Here is a 25,729-nt window from a genome sequence, read left to right on the forward strand (position 1 = left end):
GGCTTAAATCAGGCAAAACAGAAATTTGCTGCTGAATATTCGCCTAAACTGTCATGCTCATGTAGTTTTGTTCACTTTATCATCCTTCCTTGATTGTCTAAGTCTCATATGAATGTTTTCATATCTCATATGAAGAGTTTTACTAAAATAAAAACTGTATGAGGACACACATACTAACCAGTCAAAGCTTGAATATGATACCAGCTAGCTAAACAGAGAAAGCTGTAGGAGAAAAATCACAATGATTTTGAGTCAAGAGTGCAAAACTAATATTGATGACAATTATCTTTTAACAAGTGTCTTTAACACACAGAACACCACAAGAAAAGAAAGGAGCAAGAGATATTATCTGACATGATGTTACAGTTACAGACATAACTATGTGGAAACAATTCTTTCTGCCATAATATAAAGCACATGCATTGTTAAATTAACAATGTGTGCACTTTAATTAGCACTTTACAACACTTACTAGCTTATGTCCTGCATTCACCAACTAGGGAGTGTGAACTAGGTGTAGAGATTCAATTTCACTGAAGGAATTTAATTATTTTGTAAGTGCCATTTTCCTCTAAGCACTTTGAAATTTATAACTTTGTAAATTTGAGTGTTTTATATATGTTATAGTACTGGAACTTCTTTTTTTTTTTTTTTTTTTTTCTTAATAGATCTTTGGAAAAAGTAACAGGCTGTTATATATCCTGCACATACAACGGGAAAGAACTTTATGTGATTTTTCTTTTGTATCCTGAATACTTTTCAGCTCCTTTTTATTTTCCAAAACTACTAACTAGAAATCAAAAGAAATGAAAAGAAATTGAAAGAATTGAAAGGAAATGAAATGAAAAGAATATTTTATTATTCAACATATCAGTTCAATGGTATGTGAAGCCACAGTAAGGCTGCCTTCCCTAGAGATAGATTACAAGCTACTGTGTTAAACATCTGCACTATTATTCACCACTGTTTCCTACAAGTTTTCTGTATGACTGAACAGCCACACACTTAAAACCCAACTCCCCCTAACAGTTACATGTAGAAGAGAGCCTTGATTTATGGGAAGGAAGTTACCAGATTTAGTCCTAAGATTCTGAACATCACCTGTGAAATGCTCAACATTTTCAAGTCTCACTGAAATCACTGGAACCTGGGGCCACTGCACGGAAATGTATAGGATTAGGCAAATAAGCTGGAAAATTTGTTGGGTTTTAAACAGAATTGTCAGCAGTAGTGGCAGTTTAGCAGCTCCAGGCAAAAGATGGTATGAATTTTATTACCTGCCTGATTGTGTACAGCAATCAGGAGTGTGTGCAAGAAGTGAATGGTGAATATATTTTATATGGGCACCCTCAATCTAAATACGTAAAGGCATTTAGGCACTGTTTTCAAAGATACATTTGGAAAGCAATGAGGAATTCTGGAAACAATCTGATGTAGAAAGGGAAGAAAATCATTTCTGGTTTCCTATACACAAAACAGAGGAAGAACAAGTTTAAAAAAATTTAAGGCCACGTGCCTCCAAACAAGTTCAGGTGAAAGCTTCAAAACACTAAAAAAGACAAAATACTTATTTGCATTTGTATTTTAATTTGAAATTTTAATTTGGGTTACCAGACAGAATTGACAGCAGACAGGTTATTAGCTCTGTCTTAATGCCATTGGTGGAGACTGGAAAGCAAATAGCTGTCAAAAGTTCTGAAGAGATCACAAAATAGTTCTCCTCTTCAGTACCTAACAGAGAGAAGCTGCTGCACGCACATGAAAGGAAAGCAGAATCACAAAATTCATTGCCCCTGTAAGCCACGAGGAGACCCGAGGACAGAAATATGAATTATAGCATGTTCATTCTTTTCCCTGAATAAGATTACAAAAAAAAACTGTATATACTTTTTTTTTTTGGGGGGGGGGGTCCTTTTCCACCATCCTGAACCTTGTTTACTTATTTATTTATTCTGAGATCAGACTACTTCAAGAGAAATGCCCTGGAATATTATTAACCCAAAAGGATGCAGGTGATTACACGTGAAAAAAATCATTCAATGCACTGAAACATTTAGCAGACATTATTCAATATAAAAAAAGTTCATGTGGAAATTACTGTAACTCAATGTTCTGAAAATACACAGAGAAAACTGAAATACTTTCTCAGAGGAAGAGTCAGTGTAATTAAAAAAATTATAACAACAAAAACAACAAACAAAGCAACTTTCTCAATGGAATAATAGCATCTAGTTGCATTCAAGCAAGCCCCTGATTTCCTCAGAGAACTCATAACAGATATAACATGCAGGTGTAACTGCATTTGTATGCAGTATAGAAAGTCTATATATTAACAGAAATAAGAACTGGGATAAGAACTGAGATTTCCTGCTGCCTATCCCACAGCAGAGGACATCTCATAGCCCTTAGTCACCAAAATATGCTATATCAAAGGGATTCCTTCAGCCAACACCTCTCCTACAACACTGTAAGAGAGAGGGAGACAAATAATTGATGGAGCAGTTCCCTTCTCTACCCAAAACAGAGCAGGGTGATATTTGACTGAAATGACTCCATTGGTAAGGAAGATCAAAATATTCTTGCTCTATAAAGAGGGAGGCAGCACTATTAAGGTTTACAATATGACTAGGCTGTCTTTGGCCATCCCCATTTTGCAAGTCTGCATGGAGATTTACAGGCACAAAAGGGTACATTTCTACTCTTGAAAATCATACACTGGAGCCAGTTCTGAAATGCTGAGCATGTATAATTCTGTCTGTGGTTAGGAGTATTCTGGGTACTTCTGAGAAGTCCAGAGAAACAGGACATTAATCCAGGGCACATAGTACTTTGAATAAATCTCTGTTCTGTACCTGGGAGAATACTGAGATGACTATGCTGGTGTGGGGACAGCTTAACCTACAGATGATCATCTACAGAAGATGGCAGGCTCCCTAAGCACCAGCTGAATAATGATGATGTCTGCTCCTTTCAGATTTAATTCAGTGGAAAACCATTTCTGTAGATAACAGACAGCAGAGGACTCAACTCACCAGTGCTCTTCACAGACAACATCAGGAGTAGAACAGCTGCTCATATGCTGAGAATCTGCTACACAGCCAGCGCTCTTCTTCAGTCTTGAGTAGTTTTTACGAACAATATACCCCCTGAAAGCTGAAAAACATAGTCATGAATCAAGGAAAAACTCTGCAGAACCTGAACCACAGACTGGCACTTTTCTCTGCAGTCCAGAGCTGAATGCTCTACAATTGCATGGGACGCAGACTATGGGATGTGGGATACAGAGAAACCTCATGCAGGGTCAAAATAACAATATAGGTATAGGTAACATTGAGAAAGCAAGAGGTAGAATAAATAGAGATTATAGTAAAAAATAAACAGAGAATACAGTAAAGAATAAATTGAGAACAAATAAGTTGACAAAAAGATAATATCATGCCTCTTATTTTGTAAAAAAAAAAAAAAAAAAAAAAAAAAAGGAAGTGTTACCTACACAAAAGAGGAAAAGATGTAAAATTTGGGATATCTCATTTTAACAAAATTATGGAATAATTTTTTATTCATTTTTCCTTCCATTTAATGACTCTTTTAAACTTTGCACTCACCCTTTCTTTTTTGCATAAGGAAAAGATGGATGAAAAAATAAAACTACCCTGATCTCAGCTACTTTTTCCATAGGATGCAATGTAATCAATCCCTTCTTTTCTATTTTAATTCGTGTTAATGAACCTTCTTTCCAGCCATCACAAAAGTGTGCATTTTTGCACTTAAATGTGCAAAATACAATAAAAAGAAAAAAGAAAAAAAAAAAGAAAAAAAAAACCCAGCATCATGACCATTCACACTGTGGCATGCAGTGAACCATAACTATCTAACGCACTTATGTTTCCAGTGTAAGAAGCAGCAAAAATTACCTTTTAATGAGAAATTACTAAAATAACCATTCCCTTTACAGAAGGCATGACAGAAGCTGGGCCTGCTGAGGTGTTCTACTGAATACAGAGATCAGGTACCATGAGGCTGAGCAACTTTCCACCCTTAATAATGAGACTGGAAAAGTCTGCCTATCTGGCAGAGATGAGGCGAGCACTCTCTTGCCCCATGTGAACAGGCTTCCAATCCTTAACTATCCCCCACTGACCAGACAAGGAACCTACTCTGATATTGGCAGCAAAGACAGCTGGCTGGCAGCCACCTCTCTGCAGCTGAAACACGCTGAGCAGCAGTCAGTCTATGGACTACTGTAAAGATAAAGAAGCACTGAAATAAATGAACTAGTAAGATAAGCTTCATTTTTCTCTCTAGTAATTTCCCAGCTTTCAGCAGTTGCTTTGCATGTGTGTGAGGATGCGTGTGCATAAAACCACCCCCATACCTCTATGATTTTTCTGCCAGATGCTTACTGACAGTATAAATAGTTTTTGTCTTTCCCTCATTCATTACACAAAATCTGCTTTATTTCATTTTGTAAACTTTATTTTTATCCTGAATTCTGTTTTCATAAATATTTTCAGGATCAACTCCTCTTCAACTGAACCCTTCCTTAAGCTGGCTTCTAACATTCTTTCAGAATTCTTCTAATCTTACAGGTAAATGTCTGTGTTTTTCCTGCTTTCCCATTGATTCACAGGACAACTGAAGTAGAAAGATAAACAAACATTATTCTGTCTCTAAAGCTTCATCAAGAATTAGTAGAACTGCATCTTTTCAGCATTTATTAACTGGATCTATAATGTTTCAAAGGAAATGCATATGCAGAGAATTCTACTGGGGGAGCTGAAGAGGTTGGGAAGCTGTTCCATCATGGCAATTTGCATTACTGACTGGTGCTGGTTTTGACACTAAGCACTTGGCTCAAAGAGTGTGAAATTAGCAGACTCATGTTGCTAGTGCTCCATGAACAATCACTGCATCATTGAAGAAGAATGATTACCAGCTGTCACCTAATTTTCACCTTATGCATTCTATATTCCAAACTTTACAGCAACAGTTTAACCCTGATTTTTACATAACCTACAATGTCAGGATCTGAACTCAAAGCAACTTAGGAACGTAGGAATTTTCACACTTTTATTAGGCTTATTAGTTTATTAGAGTTAAGCATTTTCTGTGACACTGCTGAGGACATGACTTTTTACTTTTTACACTAATTTTCACTCAAAGTGATCTCCCTGCCAGCTTCAGCATGTAGCAAACCAAGAATATATTTACCATAGGGAGCCTGAGATTTGGTGTACTGCAGTTAAAAAACTTAGTTTAAAGTTCTAAGTGCTGAGGCATATACATTACATGCAAAGTTACACAATTTCAAATAGCAAAAATCCAGGCATTTTCCCTCTGATTCCCATTGGAAATATACAGTTACAGACATATACAGTTGTGAAGCACAGTGTAGAAAGATCAAAGCTAAATAATCATAGGTCTGTACATGATGTATGAAGATAGGAGATGAAGTACAATTTTAAAACAGCAGAGGGATTCATTCTCAATTGTAAGAAATCTTGTTTTAAAAAAATTCTATATAGACATATTTTAAAGTTATAATATCACTTAAAATAGTACATAAGAACGACTTTGTAACTGAAAGCTCATGTTTTCTCAATAGGTGTCATGATTGTTTGCAATCAGAAATTGATTTGCTACAAACAGCATATGACCTTCTTAATTTTCCTAGATAAAAGAGCATTCAGCAGCTTAACTACAAACATCTGAAATGATTTGGAGTCTGTAAACCTGATTTTTTGTTTCATTGTAAATTAATTTCACTGAACAGTAAACAAGATGGGAAGTTGCGTCCTTTGCTGAGTCCCATGAATACTTTCCCTCTTTCACCTCTCAGTCTGAATGGATCTTGGGTGATGAATGCATAGTAGCAGGAAAAATAACTAATGCCCTATGTTCTCTGGCAGAAGCATTACGAGAAAGCAGGCCTTGTTACTGATGCACATAATCACTTTGATGTACGGGTTTTAATTTCTGTGCATTGCACTAAAAAGTCCTATCTTGAGACACGGTCAAACAAAAGAATTGTGGATGACTCTGAAACTGAGTGTCAAAATCAGTAATAGAAAGAAAGAAGTTTTCCAAGGCTGCTTGTCCCTTCCTGATTTTACCAAGGGCATGGAATCTTGTAAGAATGGACAGGGGAAAAAACAAGTAAAAAAGGAAGTAGAATTGTTTACACAAAGACAACCTTAAAGACAGAGTTAAAATACAAGAACTCATCCTTCAAAAAACTATTAAGGCCATTGCACTTTTGTTAACATGCTCCTTGCATATGAGCAGCAGGCTTTTAATGGTTACTCAGTGTACTAGAAGTGAAGACTGACTGAATGGTCTAAGCTAGTACAGATCATGAGGAGATGGAGGTATAAAGTTAAGTAAAGATGTGCAGCCTGTCTGGTTTGATCTGAATGTGAATTCAAGGTTATACAAAAGCTCTGTTCAACTACCATTAAAAGAAACACATCTCTTCAGAGGTTCTTAGCCTGAGAATGCTGCTAAAAGGGAAAAAAAATGAATGACATAAAATAAAGCTGTATCTGTTATTGTTTGTAATTTTCAGGAATGATAAAAAATAGATGTATTTCTAGATATAATAATTATGTGCTTAGAAGTATTTGAAGCATTTAAATCACATAATTCGTAGAACTTTACAACATTGCTTGGTGAATACGTGTAGACACACATACATACAAACTGACAGGAAAAACAAGGTTTTCAAGAAATGTTTCCTTTTCCGCAATTCAAGCTGACATTAAACTTTGCTGAAGAAAATCTCAAAGGTAAAATTTTTATTAAAAACTTACAGTTATTATAAATATGAAATAGTGTATTCCAGCTGTTCTCAAGACCTTTTTTTCTTTCCATTCTTTCCTTTTTTTTTTTTTTTTTTTTTTCTACAACAAAATAAATTTTGCCTGAAGCCCACTAAAGAGATATGCAAATAGTGAGATATGCAAACACTGCATGGGAAGAAGTTGTAGAAAAAAAGCGTTTTGCAAAAGGGTTTTTTCATCTGATTTCCTTCTGAACACACATCCCTTTTTGTTTAAAAAAAAAAAAAAGGAAAAGAAAAAAGTAAATAAAAAGGGACTTGAGTTCTTGATAAAGAATTTTCTGATATGATGTGACATATGGTGAGTGTGTGAGCACGTGTTGGAGGAGGAGATGGTGGCTCAATGGATTAGTCGTTTGCCTTTCACCTCTGGAAGCATACTTAAACTCAGTTCTGACCAGAGTTGCACAGTATATTGCAGATGGCTAAAGTGGGCCTAATTAAAATGAATTCAATGGTGTCACCTCAGATCTAAGTGAACCGTATGCACCACTCATTTGGCATTTTGGCGACATCATATCAAATCCAACTTTAAGACTTCCATGACAAGGGTCACTCCACATAGAAATAGGTGCTATCATAAATATTATTTATCCTTATAATTCTATTATCTGTTTGTTTCATGTTGTGGTTTTCTTTCTTTTTTTTTTTCTTTACAAATTCTAATTAATGCTTTCCTCTAATACAAAGAAACATTAAGTGAGACTTGCATGTGAGACAAATTGGTGGAGCAACGTTTCAGTCAGATGATTCAATGGTCATACACTGATTTACACCATCTGTGAATCTGGCAAAAATAATTTTCTATAGGAAATTATTTTAATAAAATCTTATTAATTTTACATAGATGCAAGTCCAAACAATTCCAATCCCAATTACAAAGAAATACTTACACAGAAGTGCAAGGTGTTACTAATGTGAACAGTTCACATAAGATCATTCTTCACAATTCCGCTCCACGTTAAAAACTGCCTAAGTGATACAGTTTGCGAAAGCTGGACTGGAGGACTTGAAAGAAAGAACTTGTGTAACCTGCATACCATTTCAGTTGTGAATCTCATAGGATCTGTACATTCTGAAAACCTGTAACACAGATATGCTGAAGTAAGGCAGCTTTTACTTCCTTGCCTAATTTAAATTCACAAATATTTTGTCTACAAGCTAGAGTGTTTCCCTTATCTGAAATAATGACCTTTTTTTATTTGTGTAATATTATACACTTAGGAAATGTATCCTCAAGTATATTGTGAAGGGTTATTTTTTTCTAAGTTTGTTTTTTCTTTCAACATTTCATCAATGGATAGAAAACTGCTGGGCCCATAGAGATCTCCAGACCACCAGCTCATGTATTTGAAAGGCATCTGTTTATTTTTAAAATGCAAATGTAGCCTACCTCAAAGACTGACTTGCAAGAAATGAACAATCTGAACAAGTCAAGAGGTTTCCAATCAGGAGCAGTGTTCTTCCTTTATATCAGGCTACGATCACTTGCTGTCAAAACCACTTAAACAATATCCTGGAATCTGAATGAAGTCCCCCCACAATTAAAATGAGCAGGATAATCCTGCAAGAATTATTCAGGCAAATCATTTTTCACACAGTTTAAAGTAATGATAAGGTCATTTACAAAAGAAATCAGCGCCTTTGAAATGCTGACTTGTAGACAGAGGACTGCCTGGAGGAGGGCCATAGATAACAGTGAAGACTGGCCTCCTAACACTACCCTCGCAGTCTTTGGAACTGATTCTGATGAAGAGAAGGCCCAATAAGGTTAATACCCCTACTTTGATCTCTGTCAAAGCGTACCAGCAAGAATTAATTTACATTTCAGATGAAAAAGGTTGACAGCATGAAAAGGCATCTTGTTTCTGGTATGTGAATGTGCTGTAATAGATCGGGAATTCTGAAAGGAAGTTCTGAGGAAGCTAAAGGGATAAGCCGAGCGGCTGCTTTTATTGGGAAAGAGATGAAAGGAAAACAAATTTCAATATGTGCTGTTCTGTAAAAACATGTAAGCCAAATGCTTCCTAAATTTCAAGGCCTGCTTGAAGACTGAGGAGGGGGGAGGGAGAGGAGGAAGAAGGAGAGGGAAGTACATTTATTTTAATTATACGGTTCTGCTAATGTCTGGATGACAAATGCCAACAATATATCTCTCTGTTTGAAATGATTCATTTAAAAAAAAAAATAAAAATGCAAAGGTGGTCATACTCCTTTGTACTGAAAAGCAGCCTTGAAATATACACTTACAAGATGCTCAGGGAAGGGAGAGATTTAGGCTTGCTTTTGTTCCCATGCCACTAAGCACTTTGGCAGCGTAATGTAAACAAGAGAAGGACTGTCTGCGTATTTTAAAAGCAGGAAAATGGCTGCCATTCACAAGCATAAGCTTTGATTATTAACACTGTCTGATTAACATGTAGAGAAGGAGAAATGACACAAGAAGAATTTTCAAATATGAGGTCCTAGATATAGATTTCCAAAGGCAAAGAGAAACACGCTGGGGATTACTATTATTATTATACCTCACTGAGTGCAGTGCCAAAGACAGGAGGAGCAGCCAGCGTAATTAATACAGAGGTGCATGTGTCACTCTGTCATTCTTAACCCTACAGTCCCAATGTTCATTCACCCAGACTGATCACTGAAACTGTCAAGTGCCAGGTTACAAAGGAAGGCAGTATGTCTGTTGGTTGGAAGAGAGCTAATAGCATTCCGCCAGCATTAGGTCCAGAGGACAGAAGTGTCCAAATTCAAGGATATGTGTACAATCCCACTGCCTCTGCTCTGCCATGTTCAGTGCAGCATCTCAGAGATGACAGGAAGGAACACAGCTCTGAATCTCTTCCATGTGTGCGAACAGATCAGTTGCTTCTTCTAAAGCACTGGTAATATTCATGCACCTCCTACATGCCTAAGAAAACTGGCTGAATAAAATTCTAAGGCAGAATATCCCCTACAGTCTCTAAGTAATACTGCTACACACCAGCTTCCAATGAAATCTGAGATCACTCTCCTCTTAAAAACTGTTAATAGTGGGAAAGTGAAGGGTCAACCATTTCACTTCCCTTTTTATGACAAAATGCCATCGTAAAAGTCAGGAAATCCTGGTGCAGGTATGGACAAGCATAAATTTAGTAAATACTTCAGAAAAGAGTTGCATGTGGTTCTTTAAGATCTGGTCTCTGTGTCATCATGAATAAAATAAATGACAACACAAAGGAGAGGAAGAAGGGGAGAGAATGCTTATGCAGTTCCTCAGTGCTTGTTGTAATAGGAAAAAAAAATCTCCTTAACTGTTCTCCATTTAATATAATGTTCTGCATTTGATACTAGAGCTATAGTTTATGATTATACATAACAGTATGCACACTAAGCTATAAATTACTATTTTAACCTAATGATAATCTGTTCCTTTTTGTAACCAGATTGGTATTCTTCTGTTTTCTGCTCAAAGTCATACTGAAGCTTATTTTCAGAGTAGGAAACTTAAGTAAAGGAAAAAAAAAAAATAAATGTTGGATTTAGTGGAAATGGCTTAAGAACAGAACAAAGCAAAGGAATATTTATACTCTTCTATTTCAGATTGACTGTAGTTTATACAGCACAGAATAGAGAGGTTACAAAGCTTAAGGACCTGTGGTAGCAGAGGCAGCTGGTAAAATCAAGGTGTTGCCATGATTTATCTGTAAATACATTAGCTACAGCTCATTTTTGATCAGGTACAGTCTCTCACCTGGGGCTGGACAGGAAAGGTGTGTTACACTGCATCATATGGAGGCTGCTTCACACTGGCAGCATGTGAAAACATCACTGAGTTCGCAGCAGTGGTTTTTAGATTTCTGTGCCATATGGTACCCTGCTCTCTACTAGAGACCTACACAGCCCTATGGGCCTGTTCCTCCAACAATCTCTTTAAAGTTCATTCAAATTCATATTGATACGGCTGCACAGGAGTCTGGCAGAGAGTCAGAGATTGGCCAAAGCTAGCAAACTCAGCATGCAATTGAAAAGGAAACTCGGCTATCTGCCAAGATCAGTACTTGACAAAGACAGTGAAATGCATGTCCAGTGCCTCCAATCCACACATAGAGTCAAACAAATTCAGTGCTTCATGCCAGCTCTGCACTAGATTGAATCATACTGATTGTGCTGAGAAGAATCTCAAAGAATTAACAGCTTTTAATCAGTATGTTCCTGAAAGGTACTCAGAAAAATCCCAAAGTGTCATAATTGTCACAGATGTCATTCAACAGTGAAGAACAAATGATCAGAAGCAATGCTTTTGACAGATTTCGTTTGGACTGTACATACTTCTCTTGGTTATAAACACTGACACATGAAATCACCCACAGCAAAATAGGTGTTGGCAACTAAAATAATGTTTTAATTACCTGCTTGAATATGTATAGCAGCATTATTTCTTCTGTTCCTTATTTCCTTGTACTTCCTGCGAGCTTCATATCCTCTCCAAGCTAAAAATACAAAACCATGTGCTGGAAATTACATTTATTTAAGGAAGTCCTACAGAGTCTACAGAGTTAGAGATGTGCTGAAACTTTCATCCCTCCTGCCGCAACCACTCCAGCCCCCACCCCCAGTACCTCCTCCTCACCCACCCACATGTTGAACTCTGAGTTCATGACTGCAATACTCTCATCCCTGCAACTTCAAACACTGCCTTACTCGTCCAAATTTTAATTGTCACCATGTGCTCGCTGATGTCCTAATCCAAAAGGCAAAGGTGCATGATAATTTTGCATCATCAGTCAGCAAAAAAAACTCCCCTTCTCACATAGCTCCCCAAATTCAATATAAAAAAACTTGCTAGATTACTGGCAATAAGCCTTTTGGGCCCACCCCGTAACTTATGTTATCTGTAACTATGGTGCACATGAGAAGACAGAGGGGGAAGAGAGGGAGGTGAGCCAAGATACCACATTTTATCTACGTGCTGCAGGCCAGTGTAGACGCACCTAACAGTATTTTCCATTGATGTACAGGCATCCCATACAAAATAATGAAACATTTTAAATAATGACATTACTGAAAGCTAAGATAAAAACCTAGAATTAAATCAGTAACATTTGCATTGATTAGCTGGAGAGGAAAGTATCTCCAGTTATTTTGATTTCATATAAACTACTATGAATGAATAAATATTGTACACATAATTTAACAACTTGAAATGCCAAGTTACTCAGTGAAACAGGAAATGTAGATATTTACCTGACTGTATGGTAACAGCACTATTTTCTCTTTTTTCTTTGACTTTCTTGTATCTTCTTGCTCCAAGCCATCCCTTGATATAAGCCTGCATGACCACCACCCTCCCTATAACTTCTCGCAGGAACAAATTTAACTGCTCTATATGGTAATACTTTAGAAAAACCTGAAATGGAACAACAAATTCAGTATTACACACAGGTAGCAGCACAACCTATTGTATTTTGCCTTTTTGTAAGCCTCATATCGGCCTACTTCAGGGCACTGTTTCTGGGAGAGCTCATAAAATACTAGTTCCTGATTTTACAGCAATTTTGTGAATTAAATAATTTGCTCTCATCGTTCCATTATTCCATTATTCTATGACCACCCCATTGTAAAATTTTTTTCCTTAAGAAAGTAAATTGGTGAGAGGGATGCTTTCATGTATCAATAGTTTTATAATACAGACTTTCTTGACAGTCAGGAGATAAATCTTGGACTACATTTCTTTTAGACAATATTGTCTAGCAACACTGCTTCAAGAGGCAAACACTATGGATAGTTATACACACTCTTGTGCAGGAAAGGTCTCCTTGTTTTCCCTTTGTGCACAGTAGAACAACTTAGGATATGACATAACTTTCTTTTCACAGAAGTCAGCCAGACCATTATAAGCCATGATCAAAGGCTCTTCTATCAAAGAACCAGAAAAATCTCATCTGAAACTCCACAGATGATGTACTAACCAGACCCACAGAACATGCCAGAGTGTAAAGTTCCAGTCATGTCATGATTAATAGAAGGATCTTCAGGAGGACACTATCACAGCAGGCACTGACAGATGTACTATCTTTATCAAGGCAGCCACATGCAGAGTGCATTTTGGGGAGGTACCCAGCACACCTTTCCTCTGGTAGCACAAACCTATCTGGATTGGAAGGGCACCTCTGTCACCTAGGAGGTTATCTAACTGGAACAGATTCCTTGCTCTCTCTTTAATTCACTCAGTACTTTGCAAACCACTGTTAGATATGCTTTGCTAAAGGGACACTACCCTTGAGAAAACATTAGTGTTCTCTACCTTGGTTTTTCCAAGAATCCAGTTTTCTAGCTTAGCTTTCTCCAAAATGGTGAGACAGTTTTCTCTGCTGCCAAGGGGAGACTCATGTGCCTTGAAAGCAAGGTAGTAATACCTGCAAAACAAAATGACAAAGAAAAAGTTGACTTGGCAACAAACGTGTACTTCCACTGCTCTTTTCTAGCTCAGAGATGGATTTCCAGAACTCATGGAAATATATCAAAGATATATTATTCGTGATCTGAAGCCCATTTTTCACAAAAATGTCCTTGAAGTCTATTTCATCCATAGAATCCTGCAGTATGTTACTGATACTGGCCATTTTTCAAAAAGCAATATAAGTGACCTTGATATTCGTTGGGAAACAGAGGTCCACATAAGAAGTCCAAGGACTCTTGAGCTTGTAACAAGGTCACCCTGTCAATGGCACTTAAGTAATGTTCATTTTCAGTATGTCAGCTAGAAGGACTGCAGATTCTCAGTCTGTGAAGAAAAAGGCCAGCACTAGCAGGGCAGGCAGCACAGTCTGTATCAGTGATAATGACAGTGTGTGAAGAATAAAGATTAGTTTACAGGAAAAACAACTCTCATATCAATCTTAATTTACAGACAGCAGGATGTTCAGACTGCTTGACATCTGAATTTCATGTTTGCAGGAAGAGGTCATATATATGCACAGTTAAAACAATTGGCACTGCTCTCATTGGCAAGGATCTTATTAGTGCTGGTGGTTAAATAAAACTAGCAGCTATTTTAAATAAAAAAATAAAACTATATGAATACACTCTTCATATGAATTAAACCATTTTTGATAGGCATAGGGATTTCTGTTGTTATGCAAGTCATTAGGCCTTGCGCCTTTCTTCTGTTTGATTGTGATAATCAGCCAATTGGAATTATTATGATAACTCTAGTGGCTTTCAGATCAGGCACATAGTAAACAACCTTGACTTTTGTTCTGTCCATGATCCCAAAAAGAACAGCCCTGAGAATTATGTGAAATAAAATTATGGTGCAAAAAGATAACAAATAAGAGGAGATGCATACTTGTTTGAACTGAATAGACATTAGGAATGACTGTAAACAAGCCATGCTTGTAAAGCCACTGTTTGCTTGTGAACGACAGTTCTATAGTAATCTAGTAAGTCTATTTGCAAACAAACATTTTACATAATAGCAAGAAGACAGGCTAGATAGTTTACAAGTTCAGGGTCATTTTATCACAAGTACAGTTAGATGGTAGCAACTGCCTCCTCAGCTCTCATTTGCGAACCATCATGTTTCTTCTCTGTCTTCATTAGATTACACTTCTGCAGCAGCTACTTCTACTTACATTGATTCGGAAAGGAATTGACATCAGTTTACTGAACCTGCCCTAATTACTAAAACGGGGAAGAACCATCATGTAGTCCTATGACTAAAGAGAGGAATCTGACCAGTGAAGCTCAAGGATAGATTCCTCCTGTAGCCACATAAAGGCAGGAGAAAATTCTACCTCACACTAATAAATAAATAAATAAATACTGAGAAGCAATTATAAGGAATGGAATACCACAAGTTTGTGGGGGCTTTTTTTGGTTTGTCTGGTTTTGGTTTTTGTTGTTGTTGTTGTTGTTTTGATGTTGTTGTTGTTGTTTTGGGGTTTTTTTGTTGTTTTTTGTGGTTTTTTTTGTTTTTTGTTTTTTGTTTTTTAATCAGGAGAATATGATTTTCAAATATTAGCTCCTGTTAATCTTTAGAGATTAGCTCCAGTTTTCACAAGAAAGAAAAAAGAACCACTAAAATAGTCAATAAAGATCAAAGGGGAACAAAATGATTTCTGAAAGCACTGGAATCTGTCCTGAACTGGAAAGACAGATTCACCAACTGGAGACATTGCCCACCCTGAATAAGGATGGGATATTATGTGTTACTGAGATAAAGTTTTTAACATAGTCATTTTCTCAGATGATATTGCAAGTTATTTAGCAAAGTCATGGAATCTTGCATCTTGCAAAGTTATTTACCAACAGTCATGGCATCTTGCAGGTATGGAAAAACATGGCAGATTTAAAAGAAAAAAAGCACATTTCCTCTACTTTGCTATTAAACTTAATGATGCCTGATTTCACAAGACAGCATTCTGACTTGCACTAACAGAACTCAGATATAAAATATACATATCCCAAACAATTTGTGAGAGTTTGCAGTTTCAACATGCACTTGACAGACATGTCAGAGAAGTTGCATCAATAGTAAATTGCTGATTGCTACAAAAGCTTGTTCAGATTAGCCTTGGCACTTATGCACATGAGTAATTTAAGTGGCTTGTTTCTTTTCTTAGAGGGAAGGAAAGCTTCAAGTCAGTGCTACTATCAGCTTTTTGCATGTTCACATGTCTTTTAAGACATGTTGTAGTTGGGAATTTTAAAATCATTGATCAATATTTAGATAGCACAGATGCAATAAAAGTCAGTGAGAACTCCACAATTTTTAAATTTTACAATCTTATAAATGACAAGCAATTGCTTTGTTTTCTAGCACTGCCTGTTTTAATGCCTAAGACGCTAACTACAACACACAAGTAATTTGATTTGTGCTTAGGCTAACTGTATCAGAAAACAGCATATGTCATGCAAGGCCATCTAATTTACTAAATTTAAAACCTTTGTATGGCACCAAAACACATGCAATACTTTGGAGGAAGATAAAATGTTTCACCTTAATGCATCTGGTAAAATGGTAGTGAAAATATCTGGCTGTGCACCCAAAGCTTTGGCAACATACAATTACAACTCTGTTAATTTTGTTTTATTGGCCTAGGAACATCTCTATCATACTTATATAATTGTACTGTACAGAGATCACAAAGAGAGTGAGCTCTATTTACATGATTTTATCAAGAGAAGAAACTAGATCCTTAAATGCAGAAATGTAGGGCTAGCAATCACATGAACTTTCACATGAGAATAAAGTTTCACAACTTATTTTTTTATTAGTATATTTGCATTTGTTCTAGCAGGCAATGCAGTGGTCCAAAACATTTTGTCTATATTAAAGCAATACTTCTATTTCTGCTTTTAAAAATAAAGTTTATATTCTTTCATTTGTGGTTACATAGGCATGGAAGGTTTTAATGAGTAATGAGAAATTTAGGATTACTGTTTTAAGTACAACATGGTTTCATTTGTTTTGAAATAAAAACAGTAAATTCCTAAGTGCCATACTGATGCAAAACCACATTTCTTTTAAATTATCTGTCCTGCTTGAAAATTTTCTACACATGAAATATTCAACTACATGTATCCTATAAGTATTTGACTGATCACAATCTCAGCAGAAGTGATTAAAAGAGAAGTAATTTCACCTAGAAGAACTGATTTCTTAGCTGATGAAACATGTTTGAAATTATGAATTTCTTAACCACTGGTTCTTATATTGCCCTACAAGTTATCCTGTATGGATGTTAGTATTCTCACTCAAAACATATATTAGAGCAGGATTAACATGGACTTAACAGTAATTAAATACAAAAGGAAGTTCACGAGAAGTTGAATTTATCCCTGTATGAACAAATACAAAGCTAGGACATGCAGAGTTAAAGACATCCAAGTGTACTGAGACACAGAAAACACCAGATTGCTGCTGTGAGTTAATTTTCTGATTTATATAAGGTTTTACCTTAGACAAACATACTGTAAACAGTTCAATTTCTCTCATCTCCAATCCTTAGGGGTGAACTATGGAACAGATCAATTAATAGCACTCAAACAGTGCCACCAACTACTGTAACAATGCCTCTTACCAAAATTCCCTTTGCATTCCAGACCTAAAGGCTCTGTCAGTTCTATACACCAAGGTAATGATTAACAGTTTTTGTCTTTAAAAAGAATCATTGTATTAAGATATCCTGGCCTGAGGTGGAGAATGGGCAATGACATGTGAAAACCTTGAGATACGAGGAGGAAAGTCTCTTTCTAACTAGATCCCCAGCTACACAAGGGGTATTCTCAGTGTTCAAAAAATGCCTGTTTCTTCTCAGGCCTAGAAATGAAATGTTAAAATACAAACAAAAGAGCCATCATGGTTTTGAGCACTGGAAGAGCCTGTAGATAACTTTCAAAAATTCCCAACATATATTGGCTGCATCTTATCTCTTGCAGAGCCTTCCTCAGTAGATTACATAAAACTAATTACATTGGACTTTTCAGTAAGAGTATGAACTGAAAAATATAACTGAAAAGTAAAAAATACATCTAAGAGACTCTTAAAAAACATCTACAAAACTTTTCAGTAGAAAATACCTAAAGCAATCTGTCAATGATCAGATAACCACAGAATCACAGAAATACTCCCCAGAAAACCATAATTTGGTCCATTCTTTATTTATAACTTGTAAGGGATCATCAGACTTTCTACTCCTAGAGGTTTCAAGCGTCTTTCAACCTGCAGCTGTTTACCAGCATTCTGTGGATGTGAAGAGTCTAGAAAAGAGATGTGGAAGATGCAGTAGTTTACCATAAATAAAGTATAGAGTGTTATCTTGAGTCCATTGAAAGAAATAACAAACACTTCCATGGGTTACAGTAAAGTTAAAATAAGGTGAATGGTATTGTTTTTTCTCCAGAACTCACTTGAGGGTTTTGGTACAAAACAGACTGAGTGCTAAAACTGAGAATGCACTAAGAATGCACTATTTTAACAGTAAGTATTTATTTTCTCTCTAGCAAATCACTGACTTCTAATTTAATACAGGGCTTCCCTTACTTTGAATAATAAAGAAGCCTATCACCACTGGACAGAAGGAATATAACACTGAGAATTTAGAGACTGAATTGTTGTCAGGTGTACCAACAGAGGCCTTACACAAATTTACACTGAAAATTCTTTTAGAGAAAGCAGAACCAATCATATTGGGATCACTGTTAAAGAAATATTACTAGTACTGCCATGAGTGTGTGTTCTGAATATCTGGCTATTAAAGAGGAGGTAGCACTCATAGGAAAACTGCATCAGTGTTCTAATGCAGTACAAAGAATTATGATGTGGAACAGAAACTGTTAGAGAAGTAAAAAGAAAAAAAACAAAACCAAATACAATCCTTACATTAAACTCATATAAAATTTCTCAAGACATTCCTGTGTGCTTATGAGGCACCTGAAGCCTGACACCATTTAGCACCATGAAACTCTCAAGTCTCTTATATTTCAAAACATGATATACCATATGCTACATTACACAGAAGGTGTATACAGGGTGGGTATATGAAGTAAACACATCATGTCAGAGGCCTAGGCACTAGAATTCAGGAAATAGTGTCTCATCTAATGGAAATTTCAATGCAGATTTGAAATGCTACTAAAATGCACACCTTCCTTAGGTATTGTGCAGTGCATGGTCACTGTGCAGCCCTGCAAGCCAGGCCCACTTTGCTGCCTGACCACCTCAATAACCTTGATCTGAAGCCTGGGATCTTAGCCTGAGAAAGGGACCACAGATCTCCACAGAAAACATGTAAGACAGACACCTGACAGTATGGGATGTGAAACACAGCAAAAGGAGGTGAACTGCTAAAAACTTGGTAGGTTCAGAGTGTTTAGAGGGCTTGTAAATCAGATTTCACTACTTTAATCAAAATCTATTTGCATATACATATAAAACATGTGATTCTATCTTTGGCTACAGTACTATTGTATGAATGAGTTACAGTTAAGACCAGTCCTGACCATCTGTTTTTTACCCCAATAAGCTAAATTCCAGGTTTGCAACCTGTGAAATAATCTGCTCTGTGTGAAAACAGAAGATGGTAAAGAGTAACATTACAAAGCTTTATCTTTTGTTTACTTCCCACCTGATAAACTCTGAACAGTTCTGTTCCCTGCCTTTGATTGTTTTGTCCTCATATTTCCTGCTAAGAGTTTACAAAACAGCATTATTGAACAGGCAGACAAGAAGCACACCTATTTGTTTAATAACATCAAGGGAGAAAAAGTGCTGGTTCATCCGTTTTGTTGTTAAGTTGCTCAAAAGGATCAAAATACCAATTAACTTGCTCGCTTAGAAAATCTTTGATATCCTCAGATTTACTGACATTTTGAAACTCTTGTTCATACTTGCCTAATGTCTTTTTGATTATGAACAAAGAAGTGCCAATCTGTTTAGCATTTGACCTGTTTTCTCAAACATTTGTATATATTCAACTACTTAGTTCCTAAAAACACTTGACTAGTCACGGCTGTAAGTGGAAGAAAAATGTTTTCTGTTCCACTGATATCTTTTTTATACATTGTTCATTATTTTTTTTCAAGAATATAATGGAAAAGAATTTGTTTAAAAATGAAGAATAAACTGAACAAAGGAGAGAGAATTGCCTGCCTCAGTTTATATTCTGAATACTCAGTCAAAAGCCTTTTATGCTGGTGGGCAAACTGCTAAATCTCCTCCTGACTTTCTTTTCTGAATGAATTACACCAGCTCGGACTTAAAAACTTGGGGACTATCAAAAAAGATGTTAAACACAACTTGCCCTTATCTGTAGGAATGGAAAGCTACAGTTACCATTGCTTTTATGACTATTCATTTTCAAGGTTGTACTCAGATTCCATGCATTTTTAAAAGAAAAGTCTACTGATAGGAAGAGGCCTAATTTCTTCTCAACTTACATCAATTTCAGTTAAATGTATCTTTGTTCACTTTTGTGCAGATTAGGTAAAATTTCAGGCTCTTTGTTTTGTTATGAAATGTGTAAGTGATCGGAAAAATTAATCTTTTTGTTCAACCCGCTTTAGAATTGTATGACCTTACTAAAATTAGTCATGTACCACACAAATTAAAGGTGGAGGGAAATTGTGTCCAAAAATGATATTACTTTGATGGACAATGGCATGCCAGTTATCCTTCCTGGGATACAAATCTCTTATGTATTTCTGTTACATATTCCTTTAGCATCATAATATATTGCAAATCAGAAAATTCAGTAACTTCTCAGAATGAATTGATTCAACTACAGTTTATTGGGCAACATCTGTCTGTGCAAAAACCACAGATAAATGAACTCAAATGACTCATCTACAGAAATATACATTTACTTAGTCTCTGGGTTTTTATAAAGGCATGTGGAACTCTGTCTCCTTTCTCAAAAGCCTAATCAGCTACTTACATCTAGTATTACATGAATGATTTTTTTTTTTTTCCAGTAAATTCATTAACTATATAATCTCCTGTACAGAAGACAGCAAGGATTGATACTGCCATTTGCTACTTGTTCCTACTTTTAAGCAGCCAACTGCTGTTTCTGTTTCATTATTGAATTATCCACCTTACAGACTGGAAAAAAGTAAATAATACATACAAAAATATTTTAGCTCTAAAGGAAGACATAAAGACTGTATAAACAGATTGTCATTATAAAGCAACTGCATTTCCCAAATCACATTTGTAACTTCTTGACACAGAGATCCTTTCAGTAATCAAACTAGAATATAGTAGCCATTATAAGGGTCAGCAGATGTCTGGTTATAATTAGTGGTGAACTGAAGACACATGACCACGAGGAAGCTGTTAAGAGGAATATTCTAAAGTATAGGAAACTTTTGTGCACACTAATGCTTTTCTCCAGTTACACCTGTATATTACATCTCTAGGCTAATGTCAGTGTACAGACATAAGCTTCTGACATTCCTATTAAATAGACTTGCTCCAGAGCAGAAACAGTTTTTTCAGATGAATTTTCATAGTTCCTGAGCTGACAAAAAAAAAAAAAAAAAAAATATAGAGGAAAGGTTGAGTGTCAGAGAAAAAGAGATGAAAGAGGTGTAAAATGGGAAAAAGAAGAGGCAAACATTCTTATGCACTGTGTCTCTATGTGGGAACTACCCCAGTATGACACAGATTTGAAATTATGCCTTCCATTTTTCCAGTATGACTTCTGTGCACACTAAAGGATGTAATAAATAAAATCTGGTACGCTATTCACAAAAATACTTAAACAATTTTTTACAATGTATTATGCTTAAAAATCAGTATTGATGAAAAATTCTTCAGAATATTTCTTTTTAAAAAAATCTGATTTAATTAATGTTTTCAAGCTTGAAATTAATACTCTTCTGTTGGTTTTTTTTTTTTGTTTTTGTTTTTTTGAAACAGTTCTTCTATATCAGGTCTTTTTCAAGCATGTTGATATTATTAAAATGACGACTGAAGCTCACTGACCCTTCAAATCCTCGTCTTGTCTAAGCATGATGCTTATTGCCATGTATTGCTTCGGCAGCATCAGAAATCGTAGAAATGGTCTAGCTACTGAATACTAACTGCTCACTGCAATTCTCCCACTCCTTCTCTTGATGACTCTTGTAGATTTAATCCAATAGTTACTGCTTTTACTAGAGTAACATAGACCAAACATGTAGAAACCAATGTTTTTAGAATTTTTCATACAATGTATCTTGTTGAATGGAACACTAAAATGACAGTCATGCTAAAGAAGCCATACCTTTTCACAAACTCTTCAAAAAGAATGCGATGAGAATATCCTTTTTGACGTATTTTGACAGTTTCCAGAATTCCTGTGTATCGTAGCTGCAGTAGAACTCTCTCATGAGAAAATGTTAGTGCTTCTCGATCATCATTAGGTTTAATGCAGCGAATAAAGTGAGGCTGTCCAACAACCATTTTGGATAGAAGATCCATGAGGGAATACTAGTGAAAGAAAAAAGAGATACAGAGACTTGTTTAAAAAATCTGTAATTCAATTGCATAAGCAGGAAATGTATTTTGTAAACAGTATGGAATGATTGATAATATGGTAATGCTGATTGGTATTCAAGTTTTAATTGTTTTAAGATTTTGACTAAAATCCAGAATCTATTAAAAGCCTTTAACTGTTAAACACGAATTATGATTCTAGTTCTACTTACCCTATCACCTCTCCTTATATTACCTTCTTGAAGTTTAAGAAGGCTCATATTGAAATTTTTAATTGAAAAGTGTCCCAGCTATAACTCTGCTGTAGGCACATTTGATCAAACAGTCATTCCCAACAGGAAGATAAGCTTACTGTAAAACAAACAATCACATAAGAATCACAGAAATCCATGGAGATTGGGTTGAAAGAAGCCACCAATTTAGTACTCTGCCCACAGAGAATGCTGAATGTATCTGTTTTATTTCAGGACATCTTTGAGGAATCTTTTTGTCAGAATCACTGATACAGATTGCATGTTCTCCCAGGGTAATCCACTGAACTTCCGCATTACTGTAACTATTTAGAATGTTCTTAGCATCTAAACTGAATATTCCTGCTGAAACACGGACCCATTACTTCTTGCCCTAACCAACCTGAACACTGAATACAGTTTATTTCATTGCATGAAAATATTTCTGCTTCTGCTACATTCTTACCTCATAATCCCACTGTCTGATCAGAATTTGCTGCAAATACCCTCAATCTCAATGCTGCATACAATTCCAAGCTGACTGGATCTGAGTGGGGTCACTTGGTTGTAGGCTGCATTTAGACAACAGACAAGTATTTTCAGACTCACTACCTATTTATTTTTTTGTTGCTTACTTTCCTCTTTGATCTAACAACTCCACATATACCTCAGAAATACCTATTGTTCTTATAATCAGAATATTTGTTTATAGTTTAACTGCTGTACCCTAAAATAGGAAGCCATAGTTTGTCGCTTCATGTTAGTTGTTTCCTCAGGGTGTCGCATAACTTCCATTGTGTCAACCTGGAAGACAAAACTGAGATATTAGATCTGTTGCAGAAACACTGCACACCCACCCCACCTCATTGGCAAAAACTAGGTTTGATGTTTCTTCTGGTCATTCTCTCATGTGTCCACAATCCTAACACAGTGAGCTGTCTGCCAGCCAGCAGTGATTCTCTCATTAGTAGTTTTCACTGTAAAGTTGTTTGTGAACTACATCATGGCTGTCATTGTCAGGAAGCTCCACTTTTTTATTTCATACTATGCCTTGAGGCAGGTCAAGCAGTAAGCATACTGCATTAAAGAACTGCATGTCATGCCTTTTTTCTCCTTAAACTATGCCTCAGTACATATTTCAGTAAGGAAGCAGTAATGTTCTTACTCTGTTTAACATCTTGGTGCTCTCAGTCACTACAAGAGGCATGCTTATGAGTGCAACTATTACATGAGGTGGGTAGTGACAGAGGATGGAAAAACACAACTAATTAACAGATTGGCCATTGGAAATAGGGCTGACATTTAGTTGACTTCAGTAGTATCATTTACTGTCTAATTAACTTGATGTCCCAAACTCATCAACAAAGTAGGAAACTGTATTTCATCTTTGTCTTCCTATATGGATATATATATTCTAATATCTTTTAGACCACTGTTGATGCCTTCACTTACTAGATCTTCCGAGACTGACAGACTCTTGATCAGATTAGGGAACAATTTCACACTTTTGTCATGATAGTATATTGTTACGCCAATGGAGCAGCTGTCAAGATGCAATACCTTATGAAGCCCTCCTTACTTTCATCACCATTGCAATGGAGTCCATTGCATCTTATTTTCCATATAAAGTTACTATCTCTTTAATGACCTGGAAGCCCATTATAAAAAAAAACTGCCTCATTTTGCTCATGAATGGGAAAACATTCTTGCAACATAACAAGTGGCAAAGTAGGTAACCACAGAATGTGCATGTCTTTTCCTATCTGCTGCTGTGTCTACTATTAATTATATTAAAATGCCATTTTGATGCCAAGTATTTCAGCAGTCTCAGCTGAACTGCTGGTGCATCAAATACCAATTTTTCAGCATTTCTATATAGCTCACAAGAGTTATTTTTAGGCAGTATACATGGACAGCAAACATACCGCTTCTTGTATATTTACTTATATTGTCAGTACAGCTGTTCTGCTGTTCTTATCAAAATGAAACTAGAATTTATGAATGAGCATAACCATGATTTTCAATCACAAGCAGATTGCATTGCTGTATTGCAGCTCAACAAAATCAACCAGCATCTTGCTTGCATGTGGCATTAACGACATTCTAGCATTCACTTGCTTTGTGGCAGTTTACCATCTGCTCTGACCAGGTGGCATTTGTATAAACCAGATAATGCCATTGTCAGCACCTGTGCTATGACTCTTGGACTTTACTCCATATAATCATTTCCAAAGCTCACTAACTTAAGACCACTGAACATAATTGCTGAAAGACTACAGTTTCCAATGAAGTAACTGTCGCTCTTACCTTCAGGAGATATTTAGGAGACTGCATGAAAAATACAAAGGAAATGAGGCACTAAGTAGCAATAGACCAAGAAAATGGATTTTGTGTTGGAGAAGAAATCAAAAGAGAAAACTTGTGAAGGCAAGATTCAGAATACAAATGGTGCAAAGGGAGACAGACTTCCATGAGGGTGACCAAAACAATTTCATCATGCTTTTGCAGTCTCTGGTGTTCATAGCCCTAAGTGGGGTGCATGCACTATTATGCATCTCAAATAAATACATGAAGAAAAAAAAAGATGCTGTTGGCTTTCAGTTTTAAGAACGTTAACAGAAAACTCTGTAATATATCAAAGGAAAAGAGCTTCGTCAGCACAGATAACAATAAACACCTTAAGAGGTCATGTGAGAAATTAATCACCAATGTCTAATCAGAATAGCAGACATGTCCATGGGGATGACTTCCGGAATGTTTCAGAACCATATTGGCAAGACAACTGTTGTTTGAACTTTGGATCCAAAGCTTTGGTAAAGGTCAGGTAGAAGACAACAACGTTACCAGTGAATACTAACAGTAATCCCATAATAAATGGCAACATTTATTAGAATTGTCTATTAGACAAACACAAAGAACACCAACAGCAAAAGCACGCTGTTTGAGGAGTATAGTAAAGCCCAATTTCTCAAGAATTTTAGCTTCTCAATATGATTCTTGGCTGTCTAGAAAAGCACAGACTCCAAATTATTATTTTGCTGGAATTTCAGTACTCATAATCTCTTAGCCATAATTTAATAACTGCTTTCAAATGAAGGGTGAGTTAATGCTCTATCTTTTGGGCAATACAATAACATTAGCAACTCCTTTTCACAGCTGCTTATTGTCACCAAACTGGTAGAATCTTATGATGCTTAAGACTGTGATTCTGTGAAATATGGTTTACTACAGCCTGCTGGGTTCAAAAGGGGGTTTTGTTTTGTTTTGATTTTGTGGAGTGAAGGGAGCGAGTACCCAAAAAAACAGATGGTCAGAAACATTTACAGAGAATGATGTCACACCTTTTTCTCAGAAAAACAGACTAAAGCCAGTACTGTGAGATGCCCTTTTCTTTGGAGTTGTAAATTCAGACCTGTGCAGTCTGTAAGGATCAGGACCAATTTCTAAATCTTATGGACAAGAGACATTTGAAAGTATTTTTTTATAGATTCTGAAGCTGTGGAGATTTTGCTGTAAGAATTTTAGAAGTTTTCTATCTGCTTAATTTATAACATTGAGTGCACATGAAGTTATGCAGTTTTATGGGAGGGCAATAATCACATGTACAACAGACATTAGACATTATCGTAACTGATAGAACATAAGAATGTCATGATATCATCTAATGTTTCAAATGACTAGCTGCTTTTTTAA

General features: G+C 36.1%; 1 protein-coding gene across 13 annotated transcripts in view; it reads right to left on the minus strand.

Moving 5' to 3' along the window:
- The window catches only part of MYO3B (myosin IIIB), a 173,196-nt gene that overhangs the window by 41,757 nt on the left and 105,710 nt on the right, over positions 1-25,729 (minus strand). For 8 of the 13 annotated variants that reach the window (XM_085552464.1, XM_085552463.1, XM_085552461.1 and 5 more), the window contains 7 exons: positions 24,344-24,364; positions 22,763-22,840; positions 21,595-21,800; positions 13,128-13,239; positions 12,068-12,230; positions 11,233-11,313; positions 3,033-3,153 (listed from right to left, as the gene is read on the minus strand). In XM_085552464.1, coding sequence (XP_085408590.1) covers positions 3,033-3,153; positions 11,233-11,313; positions 12,068-12,230; positions 13,128-13,239; positions 21,595-21,800; positions 22,763-22,840; positions 24,344-24,364 — 782 coding nt within the window. The remainder of the gene's footprint in view (positions 1-3,032; positions 3,154-11,232; positions 11,314-12,067; positions 12,231-13,127; positions 13,240-21,594; positions 21,801-22,762; positions 22,841-24,343; positions 24,365-25,729) is intronic. The other 5 variants (XM_085552467.1, XM_085552466.1, XM_085552465.1 and 2 more) reach the window with 2 other exon arrangements.

The sequence above is a fragment of the Coturnix japonica genome, chromosome 7, assembly GCF_054131305.1.
Source record: "Coturnix japonica strain WE chromosome 7, WE-NBRP24, whole genome shotgun sequence".
NCBI classification, from domain to species: domain Eukaryota; kingdom Metazoa; phylum Chordata; class Aves; order Galliformes; family Phasianidae; genus Coturnix; species Coturnix japonica.